The sequence below is a fragment of the Lissotriton vulgaris genome, chromosome 3_1 (genome assembly GCF_964263255.1).
Source record: "Lissotriton vulgaris chromosome 3_1, aLisVul1.2, whole genome shotgun sequence".
Taxonomy (NCBI): Eukaryota; Metazoa; Chordata; class Amphibia; order Caudata; family Salamandridae; genus Lissotriton; species Lissotriton vulgaris.
This window is the reverse complement of record NC_141689.1, coordinates 1,863,542,927-1,863,558,470: the sequence shown is the minus strand read 5'-3', so window position 1 is coordinate 1,863,558,470 and position 15,544 is coordinate 1,863,542,927. Positions and strand designations below refer to the sequence as shown.

Below are 15,544 nucleotides of genomic sequence, written 5' to 3'. Positions count from 1 at the left end.
TCGAGCCCTCTCTGCCGCAGACGCACGCTCTGTCCTTGTCCTCTCAGCGTCTGGAGTCTGTGAACGTGATAGCCATCTTCATCAGGCGTCTGTTGCTTCACACTAAACACAGCGCCGCGAACCTTCGGCCTCGGGAAGCACATTTGCAACCCAAAGGTGGGTGCAACCCGTACCAAGGGTCGTGTAACTGCATCACAGGGCGTTTTGAAGAATTGGGTTATTTCCAGAATTGTGAGGTACATGTTCCGTAATTAGATCACGCAAACCGCATTAGGGTGAGATTGAAGTTCAAATAAAATTAAAGCCCGGGTAATGTGTTTGGGAATTCTTTTAGCAAGCGAGTTAGGCATATTTGGATATTACTTAGAACAAATACATTGATTTAGTGGGTGTAGAGGAAAGTTACCATTTCCTGTCTTTAAACACCAGAATTGGGAGTGTGTGCGCGCGTGTGTGCGTGTGTGCGCGAGGGAATGTGTGTGCGCATGCGTGACTGTGTGTGATTGAGAGAGAATGCGAGGTAGGGGATAGTGTGCCTGTATGTGTGCCGTATGCCTGCGTGTGCATGCGCGCGCCTGTGTGTGTGTGTGCGTGCATGCAGAGGGGTGGGGGCTGCCTGTGTCTGTGTGTGAGGGCTTTGCACCGCGCATGCGCAGCTACCAGACGCTCGCTCCAGAGGTGAAATCTGACCTCGTCAAAGCGCGCGTCTGGTAGCTGTCCACATTCCTAAATACGGGCCACAAAAGGTCTGAAGCAGACACTCTCAATGCTCACACATTGAGAGTAGGTCTGCTCGACCTAAAAACATTGTCATTCACAACACTAACATCTCTAACTTTCGCAAATGCTAGACTGATTGCATTGCAAATGCTTGTTTTCTCTGGTAGTAGCAACGATGGAAGTAAGGCAGTAATTAACCTAGATGGAATTTTACATCTGGCTCGATGGTGCAATGGTCACTTGACCTTTTAACCTACACCATTCTTATTGAACAATTCTTTTCTTCCCAACAAATACATAGCACTTCCCATGCTACTTACTTGTAATGCTTTACATTACCATACAACAATTCTTTGAAGCCAGAACTACTGGCATTGCCAATGCTTATTTTGGGAGTTATTTATAGAATTGTTACAATCAAGACATAATAACACATGTAGACAAGAAGAACACCAGATGTTGCCATACCTTTTTTGTGAATATCCTTTATAAAAGGAGCCATTGCAGTGTGCACAAAATCAGGAGCATAACCGAGATTCTGAAAGAGAAACAAAAGCAGTAAATCAATGCTGGTAGTGACATGGAAAACTACTGCCAGTCCGGTAAGAAACCACTGTGTCCTTGTGCACCATCGTTCCAGCCTTCTGATGAATCCAATTAACATACTTAGAGTTTAAGTAATTTTTTGAATAAACGAAAAGATTTACTTACTGTTATGTTTCATAGGGTACCCGAATATAGGCCTGAGTAGTCTCCTAACCCTTCACCTATATTTACCGTACCATACTCAGGATCACAGTAGGATTACCATCTTCTGCATAATAACTATGTATAAAGGTCATCCCTTCCGTCATCCTCGTCCGACATGGCACAGAAAGGTAGAGTCCCCTGAGGATACCTTTTGGGTATAAATACACCGTATCATTGCCAAGGCAGGAGGAGGAGAAAGGCTTCCATGCTGACACACTGACGCGAAACGCTGAAGTTCCTGCATGCAGACCCTCCACCATGCAGTGGTCTGACAACACTCGTATGATGTCCATCTCGAGACCAAGACAGGGTCCCAACAGTCTCTCACTTCAGGTAATGGGGTTGGCTTCAGCATAAGGGGGATTTTGGGCTCTACACCTACATACATGCTATTTACTTTTAGGAGCATCTAGTTTGGGTTGCATCATAGGAGTACGCATTATTATTGTCATGCATTTTTATACGTGCCTGTATTCATTCATTTAGCACTATGGTAGAAATCTACCATCCATTTACCCTATTGGTGCTTAGAATCATTTATACCTGTTTGTGTCTTATGGTTGTTTCAGCACACCTATTTTACACTAGAATGACGCTGGTTCAATCAATGCTTATTGAAAACATCCCCACCGTTTATTCTGTGTTTTCTCTGCAAGACGAAGTGAGCACGAGTGTCTGAGCGAAAAATATTGTACTTTTTCCACGATGTTATACATAAATGGAGCCACTCCTATGAGAATGACCTAAAAAGTGCTCAGAAGTGTTATGTGCATGTGAGTGTGGCTATCTCACAAAAAGGTTAGGACTGGCCTCACACACCACCTGGTGTCATGCTTCATCATTGGCCAGTCCTCGCCCTCTAAAAACTTGGTTTGATAGAGTGTGGGCATACACCTGACGAATCAGAGTATAGCAGCTTCCCTCCAGCTTGTCAACATGTTATTCCAGGTTCAGCTTATCATTAAAGCTGACTCCCAGATTGCATACTGTGCTCACGGGTACCGAAGGAACATCTGTTAGTATGGGCCAGAAGTCAGTTGGCAGTACTGTTGGAACACTGCCCACTCCACAGTGCAAAATCTCTGTTTTCTCATCATTAAATTGTAATGAATTGTCCCTCAGTCAGTTCACCATTTCCCGCATACACACATGGAATGTTTCCCGGGAGTCAGGTTTGTCACCCTCCAAGGACACGATAAGCTAAGTGTCATCAGCGTAGATAACCACGCTGATATTATGGGTTTTGATGAGATCCAGGAGCGGTCGCATGTATGCATTAAACAAAATGGGACTAATTGAGGACACCTGAGGTACCCCATGCTCATCGTTGGTAAATTCCGATTGAAATGGGGGGGGAGTGCTACTGCCTGACATCTTTCAGACATGTAGGATCGCACCCAGTTCAATGCCATGTCTGTCACTCCCAGAGCTTTCAGCCTTGCCAGAGAATAGTATGGTTCACCGTGTCGAATGCGGTGGACAGGTCCAGCAGAATTAAAGTTGCCGATTGACCCCTGTCCGCCCGCATTCGAAGATTATCCAGGACGGCTACCAAGGCTGTCTCTGTCCCATGGACTGGCCTGAACCCAAACTGCTCATCCTCGAGCTTGTTATTTGTCTCCAAAAAGTGGGACAGTGCCCTGCTTTCCAAACATTCCACGATTTTTACTGGATATGGTAGGAGGGAGATTGGTCTGTAATCTTTTGGGCAGCTTGGGTCCAGTGTAGGTTTTTTCAAGAGAGGTGTTATAATTGCCTGCTTCCAGCAGGTTGGTGCCACCCCGCTGATGAGTGACTGACCGACCACACAGCTGGTGTAAGAATGGAAAGACCTCCGACCCTAACTCTTTCAGTATCTTTTGGGGAATAGGGTCCAGCGGTGATCCATAGGAATTTCCCCGAGCCACTCGGACAAACTCCTCTTCCGAGGGCATCTCAAACACAGCCAGAATAAGTTCAGGGATTAAGGGGCTAAGCTTATTATCCCTATCTCGGTTGATCTTTAATATTTCTCCCCCGTCCCGATCCAAGGAACTGGATGGGGTCACAGGTTTTAGACCTTCCACAATCTTACTGAGCTTCTCCTGAAAGAAGGTTGACAGCCCATCACATAGCTCCTGGGTTGGTATAACCTTATTATTTATACAATCGGGGCTGATCATATCTCTTACTATCTTAAATATACTCCTGGAACTATTAGATGATTTAAGAATAGAAGCAGCATAATATTCAGCTTTAGCAATTGCTATTTCATGTTTGTATTTAATAAGTGTTTTCTTCCAGCTAGCTTTAATATTTTCGGCATAATACTTTCTCCACTGTCTTTCTGCAATCTTACAGTCCAACTTATGGTTACTTTGGACCTCCTTATGTCTTCCCCTTTTCCTAATGTTCTTTAGAGGGGCAAGTTGGTCAATTGTCCTGGTGAGATGCTCACAGAGAACTGTATAATTCTTTGCCATCTGCTTCTCAGGATCGAACAAAATCTTTGTATGAAATACAGGGAACATTTTTGCTTTCTTTACCAGTCACTGCCCAGAAAGCTACTTTCTTCTCTAGGCAAGGACCTGATCTTCCTCATAGGTACCGCTCTGAATCTGGCCAGATAATGATCAGACCAGCCTACAGGCAGAATTTTATCCATTGTAATCAAACCTTCCTCGGCAAAGATCATATCTAATATGTGTCCTCTCTATGCACTTATGCAATTAATTTGATTTCATCATCTGTAATTTGTATGTTTTATGAGGTTTAGCCCCAAAATAAATAAATAAGGTTGACACCTGGAAAAAAAGTCAGTTTCCATATGGCTGCCTTGTGCGGCAGGTCACACTATATCATGCAACATGGTGGTTATCTTGAAGTGTAAAAAAGAAGTTTGCTTTACTTCCAAGATTGCTGCCATGTTGCAGCACACTGGGTGGTGTCACACCATGTGCCAAACATCAGAAAGCATGTGAATGTTATTTTCTATACTTTTAAGATGGCCATTTCATTACATCACATCACGCCACGCCACGCCGCGTTGCCTCATGCATGTAGCGGACGTTTTGTCAGTATAACAGATTAACTTTCAGCCATTGTCAGCATATTTTAAAAGCATCAGCATTAGGAAAGCAAATAGCCAGTGCCACAATTAAGTGGGAGAGGAGTGGCAAGAAAGAGTGGATGGGAGAGGAGTAGAGTGAAAAATCGCCTGGGGGAGATCAGAGCGTGCCAGACGGCGGGAGGGAGGGACTGAGAGTGGCAAATAGAGACTCACAGCGGTGTTCCTTACCAGACACTCAGAGGGAGGATGGGAAAAGAGTTACAGGATGGGGGGTGGGAAGTTAGGGAAGCGAGAGACAGAGAGTGAGCATACTACATGTATGCAGAAAGCTAGAGAAAATAGTAAGACATGTACTTCCAATTATAAACTTTTCACTTAACAGAATACTTTCTTCATCTCTCAAATGCAGATTTGAACGACCTCAATACACTAAAACCAATTTTTAAATTACCATTCATTGGGGGAAAAAATTAAAAATCTGTCTCAAAACAGCGTCTAATCCTGACCCCCCCCCCTCTTCAAGCAACATCCCCCAACAAAAATAAATCCAGGCTCATCCTTGATTGCAGCAGAGAACCATCACCATTCAAGTCCTTGATGATACATTATGCATTCTAGATGGTAGAGATGCCTAAAAGCTGGCACTGCTTGATTGCTCAGTAGCATTCAATACCAGGATCATGGTACACTACTTGGCATATGCTATGCCACAACAGGAATGAATAGCCTAGTCTTAAAATGTTTCCAATCCATCATCGAAATAAGATCTGTTTGAAACAATAGGCATTTTTAGGTCACAGAACTACCAAATCCAGCTGCAGCGTACCTCAAGGGCCCATTTTATCTCACCTTCTATTCAATTTGTACATGGAGCCTCTTCACCGATGCCAAGAATCATGCGGTTACATGCACAAACCATATAGAGAAATAACAAGACACCAATACGTCAATGAAACCCAAGTATGTATTAAGGTTTCTGACTCGGCGAACACCGAGACACTCAAATATTTTTGTAAAACCTCTTAAATTATCTAAATGCATTCTCTCTCCAGTTGAACTTGAACAAAACCTTATTTTCCACTTACTCAGAACTTATACATGTAAAATACTTTAGCTTCAACAAACCATGGTCCCTTCAGCAAGACTCTACATTGCATTACAGATCAAGATATCACCTGTACTCCGGCATCTCTAAAGTGGCCAAAACTGCCCAATCCCAAATACACCTTCTAAGGCAACTCAAACCATCCACCCCACGTGAAGGTTTCTGGACCACCATACAAGTACTGGTCTAGATGGTAGTATGTCTTATTCTCAGGCCACAATTCTCTGTTTTCACTTAAAGAAATCCTACATTCAGCCTCACAGTATGTCAAGGGGAAAGGCAGTCAGACCACAACACTCCTATGTACATGGACCTCCACTGATGTCCCCTGGAGGCCGCAATCTAATTTAGGAGAGCATACTTAAACCATAAGCAAAGAAAATATGTTTTTAACAAGGCGAGGAAGAAACACAAGAAACAAATCCGGACTGATGCTTGTGGTCCCAAAATTAAAGAAAACACCCCAAGCTATAACTATATATAGACTTGCCTTGAAGAGTTTTTGTTCTGATAATTACAAATGATTTTGAAAATTAATGTCTAAAAACTCGATTGCAGAGAGACTGTACTTTGGAGCATGTGAGATGACATGTGACATTACAAGATTAGACATGATTAATAAAAAGAACACACGCTAAACAATCCAATAATACTGATTAATAAAAAGAACACACGCTAAACAATCCAATAATACTAAGTGCAGACGAGATTTATACATTAAGTAATGCATTTTGTATCTGTGAATATTGTTACTTATTCCACCCTTCAATGTCAAATGAGGTAAATCAATTTAGGAAAATCATTCATAGTCATATATGAATGCCCCTATTTGAAAGCACCCAATAATCCTTCACACAGTCACTTAGAGCAGACAATAGTACTGTTGTATGTCACAGGTTAGTTTCTAGGGATATTAACAAGGAGACATTGAAGAGGAGACAAAATAAATGAGGGACCCCCTTCAGAGGCGAACAGCTAGCCTTAAATATCCTTATGACAGACACCTCCTCATAAATGAAGCAGATATTTGTCGAAAGACTTTTATGGGAACATTCTTGATTATAATAAGAAGACTAATCATTCTGAGAGTACCACATGTCATAAAAAACAGATTTATCTATTAACGCATAACACAGCTATGATCAAAGCCAAGTTCAATGTCTGGTAAGAAAAAAGCCTTATCTCACAGTGATTGTAAATACCTGTTTGTGCCCCCAGCCCATACACCCAAATGCATATGCATTGCAGACTGCTTTATGAGCGGTGCTTTGCTCATTCAGTAATACCATGGTATGAGTATGTGTGCAACATAAATTTCATTGAACATCACCTTGAAAATATGGGGTTGACGAAGCTCAAAGTGTCCAAGGACAGACGTGCGCTCCTGTAGGGAGTAACTAGCACTTACTACTACATCTGGTCCCCCTTGCTCAAGTGTTGTGGGAGATTTCATATGAAATGTAGATTGATCGAAACACATCCGCTTGATACAATTGTACATATCAGCATGAAACAAATTTCCTTTGAAATGTTTTTTCAAAGACGTATTTTCATTCAATATGGATCAAGGGCCAGATTTACAAACGTTGGGAATACCGTTTTCATAATTGCGATTCTCTCCAAATCGCAATTTGGAAATTGGTATTCCTAAAGTATGAGACTTATTGAGTTTCATTTAGGGATTCCTTGTAGGTGGCAAATCGACATACCTCATGAATATTAATGAGGGGGAGGAGCAGGGGTTCATCGCAGAGGACACAATTGGGCTACGGGCACAAAACCAGGGATTGGGTGATGATGCTAGGGCCCCTTTGAGGGTGTATGGTACAGCAGGCCAAGGGGCAATTGGCAGAGGTTGGCCAGAGGCAGATCTGAGGGCTTGAGCTTCAGGGCATAGTCAGGAATGAGTGATCGTGCTGAGACCAGGCACTAGGTGGTGCCAGCGGAGGGGCGCAGGATTTTGAGTAGAGTGAGGGGCTCAGACGAGTTCAGGGGTTCACAGTCTGGGAGCTGTACCAGCAAACCGGGGCTGTCTTTTCTTCCAAATGTTGCAGTGGCAACAAACAGTAGCAGACCCGGAAGAATTCAGTACAGCCCATTGACCCCCGAGGAGAACTGAAGGCACGGTCCGTGCAATTAGCTGGACTGTGGCGTTGGACAACAAGATCATCCCCCCCAAGAAGGTCTGGTGTGGCTTCGGCGTTGCAATGGGCAGGAGGGTGGAGTGCAACCCCCAACGGCTGTTTTCAGAGGGATTCTTTCAGCATCAGAGGACGGGCTGGGATGGTAGGATCCAGCACCTCAGCAACATTGAGTTCAAGATGTGGTGGTGCACCACAATGTAAGCACGTTTTATTACGAGGGTTGTATGATGTTACAACGCGATCATAATGATCGCGGTACATCACGACGCATCTTTTACAACGCAAGTCGTTACCACGACTTGCGCTGTAGGGTGCTGGACTTGGGAATAGTAAAATGTACTGTTCCAACTCCAGCTTACCTACAGTAGGGACGGTGTTGGAATAGTAAATCTACTATTCCTTAGTCTAGATCGCCCTCCAGCGCAAGTCGTGGTAACGAGTTGCGTTGTAAAAGACGCGTCGTAATAGTACTGTGGTGTTTTGACCGCGTTGTGAAGGATGTTTACCATTACAAGAAGGACAGAATGGGCGAAGGGCAAGTGCGTGATGAGGATGAGGTGTACGTCATAGTGGGGGAGGGGGAGACAGCTGCATGGGGGGTGTGGGGGATCTACTAATCATTCTAGCCATAGTATTTTGCAGGATGCAAGTTCCCTGCACACTCACGGCAGAAGTAGTGGAACTATGAAGAGGAAAAACATGGCGAGACGGAGGGCCCAGGAACGGGCACCGACTTTAGCGCCAGGTAAGACAACGCGGAGCAGGGCAAACGCAAATGTTATGGTATCTGTGGCCATAGAGGTAACGGAGCCTTCAGTCAGAGTAGACGCCCACTTGAGCAAAGGTCATTACGTCAAAGATACAGGCATGGGAATTGAGGCAAAGGACACTCTAGTCCACATGGAGGCATGCTCGAGCAAAAGTTGTTACTTCAAAGATACAGGCATGGGCATAGAGGCAAAGGAGCCTTCAGTCGGCTGGAAGCCTGCTTGGGAGCTCACCTCATGGTGGCCATTAAGGAGAGAATATGGAAGGGTGACTATATAGGAATGATGAAGCTACTTCACAGGGAGCTGAGGTCAAAGGAAGGGTCAAAAGAAGAAGAATTTGAACTGTCCAAACAGCCAAAGGTGCTGATCAACACTGAAAACTTGTCAGCAGCATTCCTTATATATGTCAACTTATACTGCAAAAAGTACCAGGAGAGGTCAGTCACACTTTTTAAATACATGAATATCATTAGAAAGTCACAAATAAATTACAGTGGCTATGCATAAGTCCAGTACCATGAGGAGTTCAGAGCCCATATGGTCGACCAAGAGGCGCAATAGGGTGAAATTGATATGGACTTTTACCAGCATACAATGGGGCCTGCCAAGTTTTGTAAGACAATTTTCACTGCTAGCTGGTTTCCAATTGTCCATTTGCCCTTTCAGGGGTGCCCCACCTGGGGAGGGGCCGAGGGAGCGAGCAGAGGGCAGGCTACCCAATTGGGAGCTTTCTGGGAGCACAACCAAGGTTGCTGAATGAGAGAATATTATAGATTCCAGCATGAATGCTCCACGTGTGCAGATAGGCATGCTTTGATGAACAGCTTCGGGCGGGGGGGGGGGGGGGGGGGGGGGGGGAGGACAGCAGCAGGGATATCAAGGACAGGCAGAGGGTTATATGAGACGGCGGGGTGAACAGGGACCTGCAAGAAAGGGCCTGTATGCCCATTAAATTAGACAGCTTGAGATTTTGGCTTTTCCATTATGACAAACAGGATGATGGTAGGATTATGTTTCAAGGGTGTACATTGGGCTTCAGACTGGGATACGAGGGTCCGCGGATGAAACGCTGGGACAATAACTTGAGATTAGTCAGTTTTTAGGTCTCGCCTGGCGATGCAGAGCGAAAGCGCGATCTATTGTCACTGACTTGCCTCCCAAGGGAGACGGGATTTGGGCACGCGCAGGCCGGACTGGAATTGTGAACGTGCCGCGCCGCGCACATCTCCTGTCCCCCTTGGGGGGCAAGTCAGCATGCAGTTTCACTTTCACAAAAACTCGCCCCATCGTTGGAGCGGCCCTTGCGGGCCTGCTCAGGCAAATTGACACAGTGCCTTCATCGGCACAAATAAAGAATCCCCCACTCTCCCGGTGTGGCGGCTGGCTGCGGCGCGGTACTGGAGCAATCCAGCTCTTCCATATTTCTGCCAGCACGATGCAGGCGCCCTCCTTAGGCATGGTAGCCCCGCACTGCTATCTGCCGCTCTCCCGGGACTTCAGCTTCCGCACTTCCTCTTTGGCGCCGGGGCTCCCTCTTCACCAAGGGAGCCCCGGAATGGGGCATCCGCTGCCTACACCGGCCGCACGCGCCGCCACTGGGCACAAGCCGCAGGGCAAGTGAAAGTTGCATGTGCCGCGCGACTGTGCGGGCAGCACTCGCCCTCCCAGGTCTTCTCCTCGCCTGGATGTGGAGCTTCTTTCTGTTTTGCCGTTCCCTGCCTCCCGAGCCTGAGACGCTTTACTGAACACTGTTTGAACCCTGAGCCCCCGCTAAGGACGCGGAACGCGAGTGCTTACCTCGCAAACGCTGCACAAGATTCTGCTGGAAGCCCGGAGTCTGTTGGTCTCGGTACCCTTCCCGCCGCCGCACTGTCCATCCTGAAGCGGTAGTGAAGCGGAGGGGGCCACAGGACTACATTTCCCGGCCTGCCCCGCAGCGGAAGACGGGGCAGACTTCGCGCCAGGCGGCGCATAAGAGCGCCTCACCCCGGTGGAGCGGGTGACGCTTTACTGAACACTGTTTGAACCCTGAGCCCCCGCTAAGGACGCGGAACGCGAGTGCTTACCTCGCAAACGCTGCACAAGATTCTGCTGGAAGCCCGGAGTCTGTTGGTCTCGGTACCCTTCCCGCCGCCGCACTGTCCATCCTGAAGCGGTAGTGAAGCGGAGGGGGCCACAGGACTACATTTCCCGGCCTGCCCCGCAGCGGAAGACGGGGCAGACTTCGCGCCTGGCGGCGCATAAGAGCGCCTCACCCCGGTGGAGCGGGTGACGCTTTACTGAACACTGTTTGAACCCTGAGCCCCCGCTAAGGACGCGGAACGCGAGTGCTTACCTCGCAAACGCTGCACAAGATTCTGCTGGAAGCCCGGAGTCTGTTGGTCTCGGTACCCTTCCCGCCGCCGCACTGTCCATCCTGAAGCGGTAGTGAAGCGGAGGGGGCCACAGGACTACATTTCCCGGCCTGCCCCGCAGCGGAAGACGGGGCAGACTTCGCGCCAGGCGGCGCATAAGAGCGCCTCACCCCAGCGTCGCGGGAGCGCGCGGGAGCGCCCGGGGCTAAGCCCGGGCAAAGGGCGGGCCCTCTGAGGCCCTCAGAGGCCGAGGTAGGCTGGGCTGGGCCCACTTTCTTTCATTTAGTAATTAAACTGCACCATCAGTCTTTGTAGCTGACGGATTTTGGGCGTTGTGAACATTTACTCATCGGATTTGGCACATACAGCCTAACACGTGCATATACTTTTAATTAGTTTGAGTCAGTCCATTTCAAACTTTTTTTATCTCTGATTTTAATTTTTATAATTTTGAGTCTAATCATAAAACGACTGACAGGTAGCTGCAGAGTGCAACATGTCAGTTAGGAAATTACGTTCTGGAAGAACACTTGAAGGGCGGCCAAATACATCAATAAGATCGATCCCCTTGCAAAGCAAATACGCTAATAACTTGCAGTTAAAGGGCCAAAGGCAGTTAATGGAAATTTGGGAAAATTCGGCAAAAAAGGAAATGGAAAAATCTCTCCCAAAGGATGAGGGGTCGCTACCACAATTAGACTTTCCCTTTGAGTCTGATTTGTCTCAAGACTCAATCGCAAGGTTTCTACCAATCTCTAAGGAGACAAGTATTATGCCAGCTTCTACTGACAGTGAGCTCCCTAAGTTGATATCTTCAAAGCTAGAAGTAAAACAGCAAAATGAGAAAGTGGGACAGATGGAGCAGGATGCAGTGGAACTATCTATGCTGTCCAGTATTGATTTAGAACTCTGTGGCCGTTACATGGATGAGAGACAGGGGAACCAATCTGAACTGAACAAAACTCCCAACAAAATCCATCCACCTGGGCTAACATTATATAGCAGTACTCCATCCATTGCACCCAATGACATTCCGTCTCTACAAAGTGAGATGAAATCTCCAAATCTCAATCTATCAGGGATTCGTGCTTATGTAGAGACTGAATATCCAAAAAATGAAAAACCGATCTCAGACTCCTTAATAGCGCTCGAGGACCTTCTGGCATCTATTTTACTGCTATTAGGAAGATTTGCTGTGAGTACTGACTGTATTATGGACTCAGTAACTGAGATTCTGAAAGTCCTAATGACAAAGCATATGGAGAATGGAAAAGCTATGCCTACTACTCCAGTAAAACCTAATACTGTGGAAGGCGATAACATGTTAAGAACAACTCCTGCGAATCCAATTACTGCGGAAGGCGATAACTTGTTAAGAGCAACTACTGTGGTTGGGCCATTGCTCCAGGTAGAAGTACATGAGCGTGTCGAAACTTTAATACCATCCTCCACAATAAAGCTGAAGGAGAAACAAAGAGACTCTATAGTGATGGATGAAAGTTCACGCCTCACATCTGATACAACACCAATGAGTCAAATAAAGGAGGAAAATGGTTCTTTAGTGAACAATCAAACCACGGGAAATGCGTTATTCCCTATCTTTAGTTATGATACTAAGGGATCTAAAAAGGGTAAATGTAAAAAATATAAAGGAAAGAACAGGAAGCCAGTTCGCAAGTATTCAAGGAGACGCCAAAGGCAAGTTATATTTCAACAACATGCAAAAGAAGCTTTAGAGGAACTAGACCTCTCTGAAAACTCCATAGTAGACACCAATACGAAAGTGGCAGAGGTTTGCGCCCCCAACTTGACCGTGAAAGACATTCCTGCTGCTAAAATTACTGATGGAAGAGCCCTAAGTTCAGAGAGTAACGAGTCAGAACCACTTGCACCACCAGAAGAAAAAATAAGTAAGGAGACTACGTTAATACGGGCACTTAATCCATCTGCTCCTATTTTTCAATTGCCTTTGGAAGTACCGCAAGAAACAATTAAAGTGCCACAAAAAGCCGCTCCAGTATGGGTGGATACATTGACATTGGACTTTTTGCCACTGTTTGACTTTGACCTAAATTTAAACAGGTCGTGGTTGCTTAACTGTCTTAAAGATATTGAAAGTTTAAAATTAATCCAGTCAAGTGATATAGATCTGGTTTCAATTATAACATGCGAGAATGGCCAACGAGCAAGGGTCAAATTTTGCTCAAAAATAATCTCTAATATCATTATACAGCAAGCAGAAGCTTTTCAATGTCGAGGTATAGATGTACTACCATTTATTAGTTTCTGTTATAGAGAAGGCCCAACTAGCTCGGGTATTAACCAAAATGTCTTGTCTGCTAGTAATAAGGATTTAAAAATCTGTGTATCAAGGGGAAAGCGTATGGTGTCTAAGATTCAAACATGTAATGAGAACATGATCTCATCTCAATGTCACGATCCCCAGAAATGGAATTGGCTACCTGGAGCTTTATCGAGTAATACATCGATGAGTAAATGCTTATTTCAGCATCTTTAACAGACAGCTTAATATCATCTCCTGGAATGCTGCAGGTTTATACAATTCCCCTGAGAAATTGAACTATCTCCTTTCTCTGAATGCTGATATATTGTGTATCCAAGAAACATGGTGTAAAGATATACAATATGGGGGGAAAGACTATTTTGTTTTTGAGGCCCCCGCTACTCCATCCAATAGAGGTCATGCAAAAGGGGGAATTGTCTGTTTTTTATCTAATGCTTTCCAATGGCAATTCTCTCATCATGTTGATATTAGTAGACTCTTTCAAGTAATATCCATTAACAATCTAGCTTTAGAAGGTCCTCGAAAATCACTTGTGGTTATTAATGCATATATACCCCCAGAACATAAATTTAATGCAGTTTTAAAGCGAATGTTCTTGTATATAAAACAATTGATAGAGGGGCCTGTCCCTCCATACATTCTTCTTATGGGTGACCTGAACTGTAAAGTCTCCAACATAAGCCTAGAGCTATTTAGAAATAAGATAAAGGAAGAAGTGTATAATATACCTCAATCTCTTTTTCCTAATAAAATAAAAACCAACAAAAGAGGAAAGATCTTATTAGAGGAAATAAGCTTGGTGGAGGGGCTTATAGTAAATGGTAGAATGCCCTCTGATGTCCCAGCTAAGTTCACTCATGGGTCCTACAAAGGCGAATCTATTTTAGATTATGTTATCACAGACTATGAGACGTATTCCTTTATTCAGGATATTGTGATTACTAACACTACATTGAGTGATCATAAAATCATTAATACAACAATCTCCCTCCAACCCCCTGTGGCTGACTCCTGGTCTCTGAGTAATACAGGATTTAATATTAAGTGTAGTGGAGGAAGATGTTTCTGGGATTCTAGATCCCTAAAGAATGTTCAAAGTATTCTTGTCCAAACCATATTGGAACTAGAGGAATGGCAAGGTTTAGAACTCCTTCAGTTTGAATCACTATCACAGAAACTAAGAAGGATGGCAAAGACAAATAGTAATCCTAAAAACCTGCCACGCCCTCCGCCTCTACTGCTATCCTTAAATAAGGAAGTAAACAAACTCGTTAGGCAACAATACCTAAATAGAACTGGAGAAAACGAACGAAACTTAGCCCTACTAAAAAGACGAAGGAACAGATTAAAAAATAAATTAAAGAAAGAAAAAGAAGATAAGCTATGGATACGGTTAAGAGAGGCATCCGTCTATAATAATTCTAGAGACTTCTGGTCTGTAATAGGAAAAGGATGCGGAACGAGAACTCTCCCGACTCCAATTTCTATAGCAGAGGAAGTATGGATGACATTTATCTCTAATCTTTACGCTTCCAATGGAGTGGAAGATAATAATTTGGAATCTATCCTGAATAAAGATGACGATATAGATCTTCCTACTGAAGAATCTATAGCAGCTGTGATAAGAAGTATGCGCTGTTCCGGAGCCATGGGCCCGGATGAATTGCCCATGACTATGATAAAGCAGGATGTTACTTTGTGGAGTAAGATATTACTCCCACTGTTTCGGAGATGTTTTATTACTAAATGAGTCCCCAATTCTTGGAGGGGTAGTATTCTGATTCCCATATTCAAAAAGGGAGAACGGGATAACCCTAAGAATTATCGCTTAATTGCACTTTTAGATTCAATAGGAAAAATTTTTGCAAAATGTGTTCTATTATTAATTATGAAATGGATAGACGTAAATGATATTTTACCTATGCAGCAAACTGGTTTCCGTAAAGAGCATGGAACCCTGGATAATTTAACTGCCTTACAGGTGTTTGTAGACAAATATGTTCGAGTTAGAGGAGGTGGAATATATGTGGCATTCATTGATTTTTCAACCGCGTTTGATAAGGTAGATCGGTCAATGCTATGGAAAAAACTTGCCACAATGGGTATGCCAGCATATTTGTTAGAATTGGTAAAGTCCCTTCACACCAACACATGGTGCAAGCTGCTACTAGGTGGAGAAAGGGGACTTTCCCAATCAATCCCTTCCCCGAATGGATTAAAACAAGGATGCATACTAGCCCCTATTCTGTTCTCCCTATATACAGCTGACCTACCGTCCCAAATAACATCTAGTGGAGGAATAGCCCCAAAAATTGGGGGAGTACCGATAGCTGTTTTAATGTATGCA

At 44.6% G+C, this 15,544-nt stretch overlaps 1 protein-coding gene across 1 annotated transcript in view; it reads right to left on the bottom strand.

Moving 5' to 3' along the window:
* Positions 1-15,544, bottom strand: part of LOC147728555 (uncharacterized) — a 703,293-nt gene that overhangs the window by 642,392 nt on the left and 45,357 nt on the right. The window contains exon 3 of the mRNA XM_086962332.1: positions 1,189-1,258. Coding sequence (XP_086818458.1) covers positions 1,189-1,258 — 70 coding nt within the window. The remainder of the gene's footprint in view (positions 1-1,188; positions 1,259-15,544) is intronic.